The sequence below is a fragment of the Thermothielavioides terrestris genome, chromosome 1, assembly GCF_000226115.1.
Source record: "Thermothielavioides terrestris NRRL 8126 chromosome 1, complete sequence".
NCBI lineage: Eukaryota > Fungi > Ascomycota > Sordariomycetes > Sordariales > Chaetomiaceae > Thermothielavioides > Thermothielavioides terrestris.
This window is the reverse complement of record NC_016457.1, coordinates 2,898,999-2,913,954: the sequence shown is the minus strand read 5'-3', so window position 1 is coordinate 2,913,954 and position 14,956 is coordinate 2,898,999. Positions and strand designations below refer to the sequence as shown.

The 14,956-nt window shown below is 60.8% G+C and overlaps 6 protein-coding genes across 6 annotated transcripts; 4 read left to right on the top strand and 2 right to left on the bottom strand.

Moving 5' to 3' along the window:
* Positions 1-2,560: 2,560 nt before the first annotated feature.
* Positions 2,561-4,707, bottom strand: THITE_2107806 (uncharacterized protein). Its single transcript, XM_003649266.1, has one exon. It carries the CDS (start codon positions 4,590-4,592, stop codon positions 2,640-2,642), a length of 1,953 nt encoding a protein of 650 aa, XP_003649314.1. The 5' UTR covers positions 4,593-4,707; the 3' UTR covers positions 2,561-2,639.
* Positions 4,708-5,712: 1,005 nt separating this feature from the next.
* THITE_2107805 (uncharacterized protein) lies at positions 5,713-7,005 on the top strand. The gene has a single exon (XM_003649265.1). The coding sequence runs from the start codon at positions 5,887-5,889 to the stop codon at positions 6,958-6,960; it is 1,074 nt and encodes a 357-aa protein (XP_003649313.1). The 5' UTR covers positions 5,713-5,886; the 3' UTR covers positions 6,961-7,005.
* THITE_2107804 (mitochondrial 54S ribosomal protein MRPL1) lies at positions 7,006-8,118 on the bottom strand. The gene is made up of 2 exons (XM_003649264.1): positions 7,779-8,118; positions 7,006-7,714 (listed from the first exon to the last, which is right to left on the bottom strand). Exons 1-2 carry the CDS (start codon positions 8,021-8,023, stop codon positions 7,051-7,053), a joined length of 909 nt encoding a protein of 302 aa, XP_003649312.1. The 5' UTR covers positions 8,024-8,118; the 3' UTR covers positions 7,006-7,050.
* Positions 8,119-8,290: 172 nt separating this feature from the next.
* THITE_2107803 (uncharacterized protein) lies at positions 8,291-10,480 on the top strand. The gene is made up of 2 exons (XM_003649263.1): positions 8,291-8,808; positions 8,871-10,480. Exons 1-2 carry the CDS (start codon positions 8,420-8,422, stop codon positions 10,396-10,398), a joined length of 1,917 nt encoding a protein of 638 aa, XP_003649311.1. The 5' UTR covers positions 8,291-8,419; the 3' UTR covers positions 10,399-10,480.
* THITE_2107801 (uncharacterized protein) lies at positions 10,481-12,513 on the top strand. The gene is made up of 2 exons (XM_003649262.1): positions 10,481-11,361; positions 11,606-12,513. The coding sequence occupies exons 1-2, from the start codon at positions 10,773-10,775 to the stop codon at positions 12,394-12,396; spliced, it is 1,380 nt and encodes a 459-aa protein (XP_003649310.1). The 5' UTR covers positions 10,481-10,772; the 3' UTR covers positions 12,397-12,513.
* A 671-nt stretch (positions 12,514-13,184) lies between these two features.
* Positions 13,185-14,904, top strand: THITE_40124 (uncharacterized protein; the record flags this gene model as incomplete). Its single annotated transcript, XM_003649261.1, has 3 exons — positions 13,185-13,482; positions 13,548-14,472; positions 14,550-14,904. The coding sequence occupies 3 exons, from the start codon at positions 13,185-13,187 to the stop codon at positions 14,902-14,904; spliced, it is 1,578 nt and encodes a 525-aa protein (XP_003649309.1).
* Positions 14,905-14,956: the final 52 nt, after the last annotated feature.

Genomic DNA, 14,956 nt, shown 5'->3' with positions numbered 1-14,956 from the left:
GCAGCGGCGCGGTGGGACAAGCCGCTGGGCTTCTCTCTTCCATGGTGTCATGCTTGCATCCCTGCCTTCAGGCACACGTCCATTTCCAACCTGGCAATGCGGCGCTGAGTTGCGAGGTGTGCGCTGGCTGGCGAGCCGCTGCACCACAATTTCCTCCTCGCACCAGTGCCGAATAGGCTTTGAAGAATGGCGCGATTTCTGCTTTCGAAGACTCGGGCGCAGGTGCTGTGAGTCCGCGGTCTCGGCATCTCCGTGTTCGCCAATCCACGCCTTTTGCTCCTGCTCAATCCCTTGTTCGATGTCATCGCACCAAGCTTTCGATGACACCAGGGCTCTCTCTTCCCCTTGGTCAACAACGAACTGCCTTGCTTAATTGCAAGCAGACTCTGCATCTTTCTTTTCCGCCCTTAAACTTGCTTTTGCTCCCCCTAGACTTCGGTCTCCCGTGCCTAGTACTCGTGCACCGTGGATGAGGCCTGCTGAAGAGCCGGTATGGGCGGAATGAGAGGGTGGCTGCCCCAAAATCATCCATGGATGCCCGCCCAGACCAGCAAACGACCTTGACCGGTGCCTGAAGTGCCAACGCACACTCATATCCCGAGACATACATTTCGCACTGCCATCAGACAATATCTGAGCCCTCGTCCTCAACGCCCTTTTTGTCTCGACTGGGCGCCTGAAGGGGTCGGCGAGCGACTTGTCTGCCAGCTTTGAGAGGTTCCGAGTCTCTCATTTTCAGACCACAGCCCCCCGCTGCGCTGGCTTTGCATGTCGCCCCACCTTCCCGTTGCCCAGCGCCCCAGTTTTGGGCGGGCAACAGCCTGAACACCGTCCAATCTGCGCGGTCCACGACGATGGAACCTCGTTGCATGCCCGACATGCCCGACCAGGCGAGCACCCAGCATGCCAACTCAGCGTCCCATCGCCAATCAAGTGCCGCCACCCTACCCGCCTCTCCCGCTTGCCTGCCGTTGCAGCAGACCCGGCTGGGGGGCCGCCGGCTTTTCGCAGGTGGCCGCTCACCCTCAGCCGCCGTCCGTTTGACGCATCTTGTCCGAGGAAAAAGGGCGGTCCGGTCGATGAGAACTTTGCGAGCGAACGCAATGTGCGACGGCCCTTGCGCGAACTGTCGGATTTCCAACGGCCGAGATCTCGCAGAACGTGATCCACCTACGTCAGGCTGCTCTGGATAAACCTGAGCTATTTACTGTGTAGCAACCCAGCTCGCGGGACTCGGCTTCGGCAGCGCAACAGCAAGTTTCTAGGTCTGGACCAGCTGCGAAGTTTTATTGGTTGCTGTGTCCCGGTGCTCTTCCGTGCTTCGGCTCGGGTTGCCACGGGCGCGCGCCTATCGTCGAGTCATCTGTGTCTTGTCCCACCATCCAAAGCTGCTTTCTCACACCACGAGGTGTTAGCGCTGTCTGCGATCTGCAGGCTCTGGAGCGGGCCCGCCATGACCATTGGTGAACTTCATCGGTGAACTCGAAAGAACACGTTTTTTTGACGGATCCTGCCTGCCCTGCACTCCAATGTGTGTGTACTGCTTGTTGTCTGTTCACCGGCTGCATTGCGCGCCAAGCCCAGCTGCCCGGCTCCGCGTCCTGCTTTTGCGTCCATCGTCCCACACACCTACTTCTCCTTCTCGCAGGCCTCTCGTGGTCGGGTAATAATGTACGGTACGGATTCCAGACTTGCGCACAGCACAACCTCCAGCGCATCGGGATGCCCTGCCCCTTCCCCCCTCCCCTTCCTCCCCAACAAAAAAATCCGCCGATCTTGCGGTGTGTACGCACAGATTCTGCGAACCCAGCCCCGTTGATGCCTTGCCCTACGAATGCCTCACACATGGCGGCACTGTCTTGGTGCTGGAATATCAAGCATGCAAGATGCATAACTATACCGGGTACTATTACGTACTGCGGTATGTTGGAAGGCAGAACAGGCAGGCCAGCTCGTGATGGGTCGCAGGTATTGGCGTCTGCAGCCATCTTATGATGGTGGCCAGGGACAAGGTCGAGTTGAGTAGCGGTTACTTCTCGCCTGCGTGGCCATTGCATTGAAGCGCCAAACATCGCCAGGGTTTGCTGGAGGGCAACGTGTGTCAAGTCATTGATGAAGTGGAAGTACCGCAACGACAACCCCTCATCCCCGCCATCGTCCCAAGACGCAACCGTTAACCGCCCAGCCCGATCCCGGAGATCGCACGTCCAATCCCAACCGCCCACCCTGCCAATCCTCCCGCTAGCCGTATGCAAGTGATGTCTGGCCGGTTTCAACTGCAAACAGAAGACGACCGTGACGAGAACGCCGGCGCGGCAGAAAGAAAGGTTGTTAGCCCGGCCGCAGGACCGGCCGCATGAGCCAGCCAGCACCACCCCGACCCCCCGGGCCGGCCGTCCCCGTTCTCCCTCGTCCTGCCCATTGACCCCGGTGATAAACCACAGAGATGGAAGAAAAAATAACAAAAAGCACATGACTTGCTCGTCCTGCACCGGATCACCCGGCGTCACTTCCCGGCTGCATGAACCTCCTCACCCCTTGCCCTTTCCCCTCCCCTCCCCTCCCCCACCTCACACCTTTCCCCGCCTAACCCCCTCCTACGCAGACCAGGGTGCTTCCTTCGACAAGCGATTAATCACTCACTCACCCCTGCCGAAGCGGACGTCAAAGTCCTTAAGCACGCTCATGATGCTGGCCGCCTCCACCTCGATTGGTGCCCGCCCGTCCCGCCCTAGGCCCCGGCCTCCCGCGGGACCGGGCTGGGGCCGCGGGACAGGCAAGGCCTTGAGCTTCGGCAGCCAGGAGCCAATGTCGTCCGCTGCTCGGTCGAAGTGCCGGTGGCTGGACAGCGTCTTGTAGGCGTCGGCGCAGGAGAGGCTGAGGCCAAGGCGGGGGGCGGCAGCGGAGCTGTTGCTGGTTGTCCCTGAGGCGCCGGTGGTTGTTGTAAGGAGCGGGACGTTAGCAGCCTTCTCGGACTGGTCCTGACCAGCCTTGCAGCAGCCGCCTGGCCCACCGTTGCCGCAACATTCGCCCCTGTTGCCCCCGGGGTTGTTTCTCGCGAGATTGGCTGCCAGAGAGCGGCAGAAGAGGCCGGACTTGGGGTCAGCAAGACATTGTGCGCATGTGCCGGGCCCGTTTGGTCCACAGCCCTCCCCGGCTCCGGCAGGCGGCCTGGTGCTGGCAGCCTGCTGCAGTGACCGGAGACCAGGAAGTTTGATAGCGCCCGTCGCTGTGACCTCCATGGGCGGCGGTACGACGTCAGTATCCGACGGGGGAGGCGTGTGCATTTGCGTCTGTTCAGCGGTCGGCTGGCTCGCCGGTGCCGGCATAGAGGTGGTCGTTATCATTGTATCCGCGCACACGCAATATGTGCCCTCCTTGCAGAACCCACAGGGATCTCTAGGCTCAATCGACGGCAGAGGCTGTAGTTGGGACTGACGTGGTGGGGAAAAGATAGACTGCGGCGGTTCTGCGGGGCCGCGGGAGGAGAACATGGCGGTAAAGTCTGTCTCCATGGCGGTTTCAGCATTGGGGCGTTGACGCTTCTCCTCCGGTGATGGTGAGGACCGCGAGCTCGGCGGCAGTGGCCGTTTCAGGTCGGTGCCAGCCACGGGTGCTTGAAGTGCCTCCTCGAGACACTCGCACCTGGTGCCCAGCGAGCACTTCCCGCACCCCATAGCCATGTCTGTATTTCGGAGAACTTCCTCTGCGCAAGCACACGAACCGTTCGCCTGGCAGCCGCCGCAACCTAGATCCGCCGTCCCCGTGCCCTCTTCTGCAGGCGAGACTATCTGCGAGATGGCGAACGGTTGGGCCAGCGGGGGCCGGGATTCGGCAGCGGGCATAGAGTGTGCCGCGACATCTGGGGGAGCCGGAGGCAGTTGCCGCACAGTCTCTGGCCCTCCGACCGGAATCGGCTGTGACGACGCCGGTATCAGGCCGCCGCTCCGTCCCGCTGCCTGTTGGTGAGCGTCCCAGCTTCCCGTCATGCTAGCGCGGCCTTGTCGCTCCTTATCCAGCATTGACTCCAGCCAGTGGCATCGTGACTGGAGAGTCTGCCTCTCAATCTCCAAATGGCTGATGCGCTCCTGCAACTCCTTAACGGTCCGTTCGTGGGCTGCCTTTTGCGCCTCTATCTGTTCCTCCAGCTCCCCAACTCGGGCTGCTCTGCGCTCCCGGAACGCCCTCTGCGCAGCCCGGTTCTGGGCCTTGCGCTTGGTTGGCGGGGTGTCAGTAGCAGGCTTGCGGCCTGGTTTCGGCCTCGGAGGTATGACCCATTCCTTGCTGGTCATGGTCCTCGACTGCGGCACGGGCGCTGGCGAGCTGGCGGCCGGCGACGCCATGGTGGCCATCGCTGGTGAAGGCTTGATTGGAGGGGCTTTGTTTGCTGCGCCGGGCCGGATAGCGATTGGAGCGGCCGTCGAACCTGATGACGCGGGAGTGGAGACATTCGATGGGGATGCAGCTGAAGCGGGGCTGGACATGGCACTCGGCGAGTCCGAGCTGCGACCGGTGGTGATTGACGGCGCTCTCGCCGGTGCCGGGCCAGCCTGGTCGGCCCCATGCGGGACGCCAGCAACGATGGCTGCCATGCCGAGACACGCGAGATCAGCCTCAGCCGCGGAGGAGGTCGTCGTTGACTGGCTCCAATTCGCCGCCACTCTGCAGCGTAATTCTAATGCCGCACTGTATCTGTGCTTGACGGCAGAGCTTTCCCGATTGAGGAACCGGTAGTTCTCAAAACAATGTCTTTGAATGAGAACAAGTGGTGGCCGGTTCCCAGATAACGCCAGTGGGATGAGGCTGGATGCTCGGAATGCTGCATGCGATGGCCGCAGGATGAGCAAGCAGAAAACCCCGCGCGGTTGGGCCTGGAAAGAAGGCTTGGTCCCACGAAAGAATTGGGATCAGCTCAGAAGCCAGGAGGTTTTGATGTTGTGACTGGAGCGTTGCCGTCGTGCCGATTAAGAGGGGCCCTGAAAAAACGCAGTGCCAGTGGGCGAAAACTTTGAAGGGATGAAGAATTGAAGATTGAGAAGGTGCTGCACATCCCTGGGCGTGGAACGCGTCAATGAAGAAGCACCTTCGAGTTCCGACCGAGGAACGGCGACAAGGAAAATTTCGGCAGCGAGGCCGGATGCGTGGCCCAGGAGAGTAACTAAGGCCACCCACGGCTATCCTTCGGCAGAGACGAGATGGAGATGGTGCTGATGCTCCACTGATTGATTGATAAGATTATAAGCAAGCGCCGTTCCTTGACGGGATTAGTGGGGCCAGGCGGGGGCCAATCCTGCATCCGTCGCACGGAATGGTACATCTCCGAATCATTCGAATCATTCGAGCGAGCTCGGAGCGGGCTCAAAAGGTTATGACTCCAAGGCCTGAGCCCAGATACCCGCCCCGGGGGTGAACTCCGAGGAGACGAGTAGGCAAGAGGACTCGTACTACCATTGACTGGAAGGAGAACATCAAGCTGCCGCCCCAAGGCCTCGACGCATTTGCGGGCTGCTGATCTTTGAAGCTGCGGAAGTCCACGCATCTGCTTGCGCGTCTCGGCTAACAATCATACACAGTACTGCTACAAAAGCGAGTGCTTCAATGCGCTAGCCGAAGCCAAACGGTTGAACATCACCCCCACGGAGCATCTGATGGGCAGAGAACTGGGCTACAGAAAACGTACCACGCACGGACCATCAGCGCCAAGAGCCACCTGCTGCCATTCAAGCAGCAGCACAGTAACTTGATCAGCACATCAAGAAGCGCATCAGCCTTCCTGCACCCCTTTCCAAGACAGACGGCAGACCTCTATCACAGTCGAATGGCTGCCAGTGTTCGCTCACGACCCAATTGCCTCTAGTCCGCCAAGCAACTCTACCCGGCGTCACCATGTCCCACCTCAACGTCCTCTCCCCGCGCTCCCGCCCACCCTCATCAGCCTCCAACGTGCTCTCCCACTCAGAATACAACCCCTCTTCCTCCCGCACCGACATATACGCCTCCCCCCGCGACGACGACGACGACCACGATGAGGAGGAGTCAGACGAAGACACCCCGCTCCCCTTCCCGGCCGCGCTCTCCCGCGCGGACTTCCTCGCCCCCGACTTCGACGCGGCGGCCTACCTCTCGGCGCTGCACACGGGCGGGCCGGCGGCGCGGCACCAGACGCTGGAGGACCTGCGGGCGGAGCTGCGCGACCGCAGCGCGGCCATCAGCGCGGAGCTGCTGGAGCTGGTCAACGCCAACTACGCCGCCTTCCTCGGGCTCGGCGGCGAGCTGCGCGGCGGCGAGGAGCGCGTCGAGGACGTGCGCGTCGCCCTGCTGGGCTTCCGGCGCGCCGTCGAGGAGCTGCAGGCGCGCGTCCGCGAGCGCAGGCTCGAGGTCGCCCGGGTCAACCGCGAGCTCGGGGAGGTCAAGGGCGCGGTCGAGCTGGGCAGGCGCATGTTGGAGCTGGAGGAGAGGGTGAGCGCGCTGGAGGGGAGGCTTTTGGTTGAGAGCGTCGGTAAAGGGAAGGGGAAGGGTAAGAAGGTGGGGCATGGGGGTGAGGATGGCAAGGGGCATAAGGATGAAGAGGAGGAGGAGGAGGATGATGATTACTGGGCGGAGGACCTTGACTCCGTCGGGAGTGATGAGGACGATGAGGAGACAGAGGAGGATGGTGGAGGCGTTGGGTTCGTGAGCAGCAGCCCGTCGAAGCTGGCCGCGATGGCGAGAGAGTATGTCTTGATAGAAGGGCTTGCCAACTCGATTGGTCGGGACCTGCCGTTCGTAAAACGGATGGAGGAGAGGATGGCGCGGTGCCGCAACACTATATTGCTCGACTTGAGCACGGCACTCAAAGAGGCGCGCAGGGCCGGGCCGAAGGGACAGGGGCGTGTGCTCAGATACCTGGGCATATACAGGGTCCTCGACGCGCAGGCCGACGCGGTCAGGGTGTTGAAGGAGAAATCACGTCACCAATGAAATCACAATCAGAATCCGATTCCAAGCCATCCGACACGCTTTGTTTTCATGAGATTATGGTACACAACATACATCTATGATACAGGAATGCTACATGACGGATTGCAGGTCCTCGGGCTTGATCGCCGCGTCGGTGGGTAGGAATTCGCCATTTAAGCTAAAACCTGGGCCGTTAGTCGAGCTCAGCACGACTTCGTCCAGCGCTTTCGGGTGATTCTCGTCCGAGTTGTTGATGTCCTCCTTCAAGAGAGACATGAACGTCTTGACGTTGGCAGACAACATCTGCGGCGTGAAACCCAGCTGGCCGATTGCTATCCTCACCACACCGTCGCGTTCCTTGTATTCCTCTGCACCGATGAGCTCGTTCATGGTAGTCTTGAGGTCCCTCGTGATGGTCCTGGTTTTTGGGTTGGGCATCAGCCCTTTCGGGCCGAGAATCCGGCCTAGGTTGGCCTTCTTCAGCGCATCAACGCTGTCCACGTGGCAGATCAACTTGTTGAACGGGATGTTGCCTTGCCGGATGCTCTCGAACAGGCTCTCTTCTCCCACGGCGACGGCACCAAGCTCCTTTGCCTCGGCCGCCAGCGGGCTGTCCTCGGGGCAGATGACACCAATGCGCGTGTCCTGCTTGGTGGCGAACGGCAGGCGGACGCGGTTTCGGATAACCGGACCACCCTTGTGTGCTTTCAACTTGACGGCGAGCTCGTACTTGACGACGTTGGGCGGCCGGCCGACTTCGAAAGCACGGAGATACCTGCGAAGAGAGTTAGCGTCGGAAGGAGGAGCGGGACAGCGGGACTGCTTGGGATTGAACATGCCTCATGGCGTCACAGAGCGAGTACTGTTGTGCCGCCGACAGGTCGTAGGAGCGGTAGGTCTTGTAGGTCCTCTTCTTCTTTACGGGCCGCTTGCGCATGCCGCCGCCGCCAGACGCATGCCGGACCAAAGGCGCCGCCGCCGACGGCAGGAGGAATCTGGGTACTGTCGAGGACACGGTCGGCCTGGCCGGCGCGGCAAGGCTCAGCCGTGCTAGCGAAGCAACGCACTGGTTGAGGGAAGCCATCGTGCGGAACGCCGGGGTCGAAACGCGAGGCCACGCAGTGTCGCGGACTCGGCGCCAGACCGTGCAATTGACTGGTGTTGCAGTTCCTCAGAAAAAAGTTGGGCCAGAGCGGCAGCATTTTTGGAGCCTGGAATCCCAGGCGCTGAAAGCGACAGAGCCATCGACAGGGGTTCAGGTTTCGGACCAGGGTCGGCACTCACCGCCCGGCGAAACCGGGGTTTTGCTGCCCCGCCATTGAGGGGATGTTCCTGGGCCACTAACCCCTCCAAACTTTTGCAGGCATTCAAGACCAAGTGACTCAAGCCGGCGAAATTGGACGGAGGAACCGTGAACACCGTCCGACTCTCCCGTTCCGCAGCGTACTGTCCTGCACCTCCGCCAACAGCGCACGAAATAATGAAGCTGGACGAGCTCAAGCCCCTGGAGGCCCTCCTCACGGGCGATTTTCGCCAGATCGAGCCCCACCTGCAGGCGCTCGACAAGCACCTGATCCTCCGCACTTACCTCGATGGCTACACGCTTGGCGACATCGACACGAAAATTTGGCTGGCACTTCGTGGCAACCGTGCTGCCGTTTCGTTTATCAAGCGCGGCAGCCTGGTCAACCTCGCCCGCTGGTTCAACTTCATCGAGGAGAACCACCCCGAAATCCAAGCTGAGGTGAAGGCAAAGGATGCGGCGGCCAAGGCCAAGGTTGCCGCGGCGAGCAAGGCCGGCGGGAACTATGCGCTAGCTCTGCAGAACGCCGACAAGGGAGTCGTGACGAGATTCCTACCCGAGCCCTCGTGAGCCACATCCCGGACCTCTCGCCGGACCCGGCATGTTCAACAACTGACAAAGCGGCCAGGGGATACTTGCACATCGGACACGCCAAGGCCGCACTCCTCAGCGACTACTTCGCTCACCAAGCCTACAACGGGACGCTGCGTCTGCGCCTCGATGACACCAACCCGTCCAAGGAGAAGGAGGAGTACCAGGACGCCATCATCGAGGATCTCGCGCTGATGGGCATCAAGCCCGACACGCTCTCTTACACGTCGGACTATTTCGACTACCTGTACGAAATGTGCGTCCGGCTGATCAAGGAGGGCCATGCCTATGCCGACGATACCGACCAGGACACGATGCGCGACCAGCGCTTCAAGGGCATCGCGTCCAAGCGCCGCGACAGGAGCGTCGAGGAGAACCTGCGCATCTTCGAGGAGATGAAGCAGGGTTCCGAGGAGGGCCTCCGGAACTGCATCCGCGCCAAGATCTCGGTCGATAACCCGAACAAGGCCATGAGAGACCCGGTCATCTACCGGTGCAACGTCGAGACGCCGCACCACCGGACCGGCACCAAGTGGAAGATGTACCCCATGTACGACTTCGCCTGCCCCGTCGTTGACAGCTACGAGGGCGTGACCCACGCGCTGAGGTCGACCGAGTACACCGACCGAAACCCGCAGTACCAGTGGTTCCTGGATACGCTGAAGCTGCGGCAGGTCTACATGTGGGACTTCGCCCGCATGAACTTCATCAGGACCTTCCTGTCCAAGCGCAAGCTTGCCAAGCTGGTCGAAACCGGCAGGGTCTGGGGCTGGGACGACCCGCGCATGCCCACGATCCGGGGCGTGCGCAGGAGGGGCATGACCATCCCGGCGCTGCGCGACTTCATCATCAAGCAGGGCCCCAGCCGGAACGTGGTCACCATGGACTGGACGACCTTCTGGGCGAGCAACAAGAAGGAGATCGATCCGATCGCCCCGCGTCACACGGCCGTCCTGCAGAAGGACGCGGTCAAGGTGACCGTCACCGGGAGTGGAGCGCCGGCGGAGCCTTACTCCGCGGTCAAGCCGAAGCACCCCAAGAACAGGGAGGTGGGCACCAAGCAGGTCGTCTTCGCATCCGAGCTCCTCCTGGACCAGGCCGACGCCAAGAGCTTCAAGGACGGCGAGGAGATCACCCTCATGGCCTGGGGCAACGCCTTCGTGCGCCAGATCGCCCCCGGCGACCCGATCCCGAGCCTCACCTGCGAGCTCAACCTGGCGGGCGACGTCAAGTCGACCGAGAAGAAGATCACCTGGCTCGCCGCGCAGGGACAGAAGCTGGTGCCGGCCGAGCTGTGGGACTTTGACTACCTCATCACCAAGGACGTCCTGCAGGAGGAGGACAACATGGAGGACTTTTTGACGCCCGTGACCGAGACGATGGAGGACGCGTGGTGCGACGAGGCGGCGGCGCACCTGAAGAAGGACGACATCATCCAGCTCGAGCGGCGCGGCTACTACCGCGTCGACAAGGGGCTCGGCGACTGGAAGGACGGCGAGGAGGGGCCCAAGGGCAAGCGCCTGGTGCTGTTCTGCATCCCGACGGGCAAGACGGGGCCGAAATAGAGGGAAGATGGGTATGTGGGGTGAGAACATATGACAGATAAAATAGAGCTGATATCGAATGCTACTGATGATGCGTTGCAGGAGCGGCAGTGAGTCTGTGAGTTGGCGCTGTTGCAGCGAGCTGCCGGGCCTCACTATATGATTCGACGGTAGTACTTGTGAGCATGATGCCACACCGCTCGGGCCCTCAGCTCTTGAGCCCGCTGGCGTCCAACAACATTTCTCCCGGAAGAGGACCGGAACATGAAAACGGTCGTCTGAATGCCCCTGACGGAGAAGTGGGGCGGGTTTTCCGCATCAGGCTGCGCCGCTGGCTTCTCTGCAGTTGCTCTTTACCGAGGAAGTCAACCTCGCAGCAACCGTCTCCTCCTGCCATGGCTTCCCTGCCATCCCGCGCTCTGACATGTCACAGCCGCGCAGTTTGCTCTACCGTCGTTTTGCCGCATGTAGCTTACTCGACGCTGTCCCAGCCACGTTTTCTCTACCGTCCTCTTGAGGACGTCGAGAGGCTCGAGTATTATCAACCGGGGGGATACCACCCGGTAGACATCGGCGATCGCTTCCATGGACGGTACCGAATCGTCCACAAGCTCGGTCACGGGACGTTCTCCACGATATGGCTGGCCCGCGACGAGCGACTGTCAAAGTACGTCGCCATCAAGGTGTGCACCGCCGACGCGAGCCGGCGTGAAATCGGCATTCTCTCTCACTTGAACGATCCCGCGCATGGGAAAGCTGGGCGGCGTGAAGAGGCATTGACTCCTACCATTCTCGACCGGTTCGACGTCCAAGGTCCCAACGGCACGCATCTCTGTTGTGCGACTGCCCCGGCGAGATGCAGTCTTGCTGATGCAAAGGAGGCTTCGATCTGCCGCCTCTTCCAATTGGATGTTGCTAGGTCGCTGGCGGCTCAGCTCGCCCTCGCTGTCGCTCATATTCATGAGCGAGGGGTGGTCCATGGAGGTGAGTTTGCAACCTTGCATCTTTCGTTCTCTCCTCCCCCTTTTCTTTTTCTTTGTTTTTTCTTCTTTTTCTTTTTTCCTTTTTTTTTTTGTGTTTCTTCTTTTCTCTTTTCCTTTTTTTTTTTTTTTTTTGAGGGCCGGGTATTGCATTTCGACCTATTAGACGTTGCAAGAGGCCGTTCCCGTCTATAAACTTGCCTACATTCATGCCCGCTATATCAGACCCTGACTCATGCAAACAACAGACCTTCACCTCGGTAACATCTTGCTTCAGCTCCCCGCCGGTCTCGACAGCCTCTCGGCAGAGCAATTGTACGAGAAATATGGAGCGCCTGAACCGGAACCCGTGGTCCGACGAGACGGAAACCCGCTCCCGCCCGGCGTCCCTTCACATGGCGTCCCGCCCGTGTGGCTCGGCGACCGATGCGAAAGGATCCGCCTCTGCGATGCGAAACTGGTTCTCGCAGACTTCGGCGTCGCCTTTCGTCCGTCGAGCGAGCAAAGATACAAGTCTCACACGCCGCTTGAGCTCCGGCCGCCGGAAGCCCGGTTCGAGCCTTCCACGCCCCTCTCGTTCCCCTCGGACATCTGGAGCCTGGGATGCACCATCTGGTCTCTGCTCGCACACAGGTCGCTCTTTGACGTCCTGCTCGCGACGGAAGACGACGTCACGGCCCAGCAGATCGACGTGCTTGGGCCCTTACCCGACGAGTGGTGGGACAAATGGGAAGCGCGGTCCAAGTACTTTGCGGAAAATGCGACGCCGGTCGAGGGCCGATGTGTCTGGTCGTGGGAACGCCGGTTTGAGCAGTGGATACAGGAGCCGCGACGCGACAAGGGCATGGCAACGCTGGATGAGAAGGAGAGGGAGGCGTTTGCTGCCATGGTGCGGTGGATGCTGCAGTTCAGGCCGGGGGATCGGCCGAGCGCCAAGGAGGTGCTGCAAACGGAGTGGATGCGGACGTGGGCGCTGCCGGAGGTCGTCGTTAAAGAGGTCCCGCCAAGACTAATTTCGGAGACTGCCGCATACAAGTAATTACAAATCGGCAGGCCGCGACGACTTCGAGCAACATCAACAACGAACAATCGCAAAGACTCGTTGCAACAACTTTACAAAAACTCAACCAAATCAAAAAAAAAAGAAAACGAGGATAACCCGTACCCTAGCTATAACCTGCATCCTAACCTTAACCTAAGCCCTAACTAGCGGGGGGTTGGCGCCGCCCCCCGCACCCCTGGCGAACTAACCCTTGGCGATAGAGCAAACGCCTTGGCGATGGTGGCTATGTAATAACGTTGTAAAAACATAGCCGACAATTGGCCGAAATTAGTCTTGGCGGGACCTCTTTAACGTCCACCCTGCCGGAGTGTGAAGAGATTTGGAGCTGACCATCCTTGCCTGATAGAGCGGGAGGAAGATGCGCAGCCTATCATTACGGGATACAAGAGACCGTCGAATTAAACTAACGGTAGTTTTCAGAGCCTGCCGAGATGCGTTTGGTCCGGGCCGTCAGTAACGACGATCGGCTCGGCTTGGCGCGGGTCTCGCCGTCAACACCGTTCCAGTGACGTAACGAAGGCGTCAGGGCGCAAGACGGCTCGTCGAATCTTCTGTCTGTACACCGCTTGTGCGACAGCTTCATCTGGCATCGTTGCGGTTAGAGCCTGTAATAAACCTTTGATTGGCCTTGTTTCCATTCCGGTTTGGCGTTCCACCCTCGCTTTCCATCCTTTCCAGACTTTCAACGGACAGCTCTGGGCTCAGAGGGTGAAGCCAGGGATAATCACATCGAGAACCTGCCCGCGGCTGCTTTAGGCGTCAGAATGGCCACCTACGGCGGCGGCGCCGCCAACTACTACAACCAACAACAGCCCCCTCCGCCACAGCAAGGCGGCCCCTTCTACTACTACAACAACAATGGGCCGGCAAACGACGGCCAGCACGCGCCTCCCGCCTATCCTCCTCCTCCTCCGCAAGCAGAACCCAAGGGACCGCCGCCGAGTTACGATGAAGTGTTCGCCATCCAGAAGCCGAAGTGGAACGATGTGTGGGCCGGCCTCCTCTTCCTGGCCACCTGCGCCGGCTTCGTCGTAGTGTCGGCCATCTCCATCCAGGGCTACGGTTCGTCCCTCGCACGAGATACTTACACGCTAAGCATGCACGTTCAAGGTGCTGATTTCTCTCAGCCGCGACGCGGCGCGAGAACTCGGGGGCGCTCAACGGCCAGCTCAACACCTTCGGCCTGACCACGCACACCATCTACCTCTTCCTCTGGGTCCTCCTGACCGCCATCGTGCTCAGCTACGCCTACATGTGGCTCGCCCGCACGTTCACCAAGCAGTTCGTGTGGGTGACGGGCATCCTCAACGTCGTCCTCGGCTTCGTGACGGCCATCTACATGCTCACGCGGCGCTACTACTCGGGCGGCGTCGTGTTCCTGGTCTTCTCCGTCTTCATGGCCGTCTGCTTCCTCAGCTGGCGCCGCCGCATCCCCTTCAGCGTGCTGATGCTGCAGACCGCCATGGACGTCGCCAACCGCTTCGGCCACGTCTACCTCGTCAGCGCCGTCGGCGGCCTGCTGGCCACCGCCTTCGCCGGATGGTTCTCGGTCACGCTGGTCAGCGTCTACGTCAAGTACGAGCCGGGCGCGAACAACCCGGCCTGCCGCCAGGGGGCCGGCGGGTGCAGCACGGCCAAGGTGGCCGGCCTGATCGCGTTCATCACCTTCGCGGCGTACTGGATCTCCGAGTGGCTCAAGAACACCATCCACACGACCATCTCCGGCGTGTACGGGTCGTGGTACTTCAACTCGCGCAACTACCCGACCAGGGTCACCCGCGGCGCGCTCAGGCGGTCGCTGACCTACAGCTTCGGCAGCATCAGCCTGGGCAGCCTGGTGGTCGCCATCATCAACTTCCTGCGGCAGCTGGCGTCGGTGGCGCAGCAGCAGGCCGCGTCCGAGGGCGACATTTTGGGCACCATCCTCTACTGCATCGTCGGGTGCCTGATCTGGATCCTCGACTGGGCCGTTCAGTTCCTCAACCGCTACGCATTCTCGCACATCGCCTTGTACGGAAAGGCGTACATCCCGGCAGCCAAGGACACATGGAGGTGAGCTTTCTACCTACCTACCCAACCACCACTTCCCAATTTTACAGGTGTTAACCCCCCGTATCCCACCTGCCCAGGATGATCAAAGACCGCGGCATCGACGCGCTCATCAACGAATGCCTGATCGGACCCGTGCTCGGGATGGGCGCCACCTTCGTGGGCTACGCGTGCGCGCTGCTGGCATACCTGTACATGGTGTTCACGCGCCCGGCGTACAACGCCGCCGGCGGCTACACGCCCGTCGTGGTGGCCTTCGCGTTCCTCATCGGCCTGCAGATCTGCAACGTCTTCACGACCCCGATCAGCAGCGGCATCGACGCCATCTTCGTCGCCGCCGCCTGGGACCCGGAGGTCATGATCCGCGACCACCCGGATCTGTACCACCGCATGGTGCAGGTCTATCCGCATGTCCAGCAGGCCATCCACGCGTGAGGGGGAAGGTTGATCAATGTGAGTGGGGAGGCGGAAGCGGAGGATGGGACTG

Bases quoted from the DNA above. Each gene is read 5' to 3' on its own strand.
- THITE_2107801 (XM_003649262.1), top strand. From the start codon at position 10,773: ATGGCTTCCCTGCCATCCCGCGCTCTGACATGTCACAGCCGCGCAGTT. The intron at 11,362-11,605 runs GTGAGTTTGCAA...TGCAAACAACAG, and splicing joins GCGAGGGGTGGTCCATGGAG to ACCTTCACCTCGGTAACATC.
- THITE_2107803 (XM_003649263.1), top strand. From the start codon at position 8,420: ATGAAGCTGGACGAGCTCAAGCCCCTGGAGGCCCTCCTCACGGGCGAT. The intron at 8,809-8,870 runs GTGAGCCACATC...CAAAGCGGCCAG, and splicing joins AGATTCCTACCCGAGCCCTC to GGGATACTTGCACATCGGAC.
- THITE_2107804 (XM_003649264.1), bottom strand. From the start codon at position 8,023: ATGGCTTCCCTCAACCAGTGCGTTGCTTCGCTAGCACGGCTGAGCCTT. The intron at 7,715-7,778 runs GCATGTTCAATC...CTCTCTTCGCAG, and splicing joins TCGCTCTGTGACGCCATGAG to GTATCTCCGTGCTTTCGAAG.
- THITE_2107805 (XM_003649265.1), top strand. From the start codon at position 5,887: ATGTCCCACCTCAACGTCCTCTCCCCGCGCTCCCGCCCACCCTCATCA.
- THITE_2107806 (XM_003649266.1), bottom strand. From the start codon at position 4,592: ATGGCAGCCATCGTTGCTGGCGTCCCGCATGGGGCCGACCAGGCTGGC.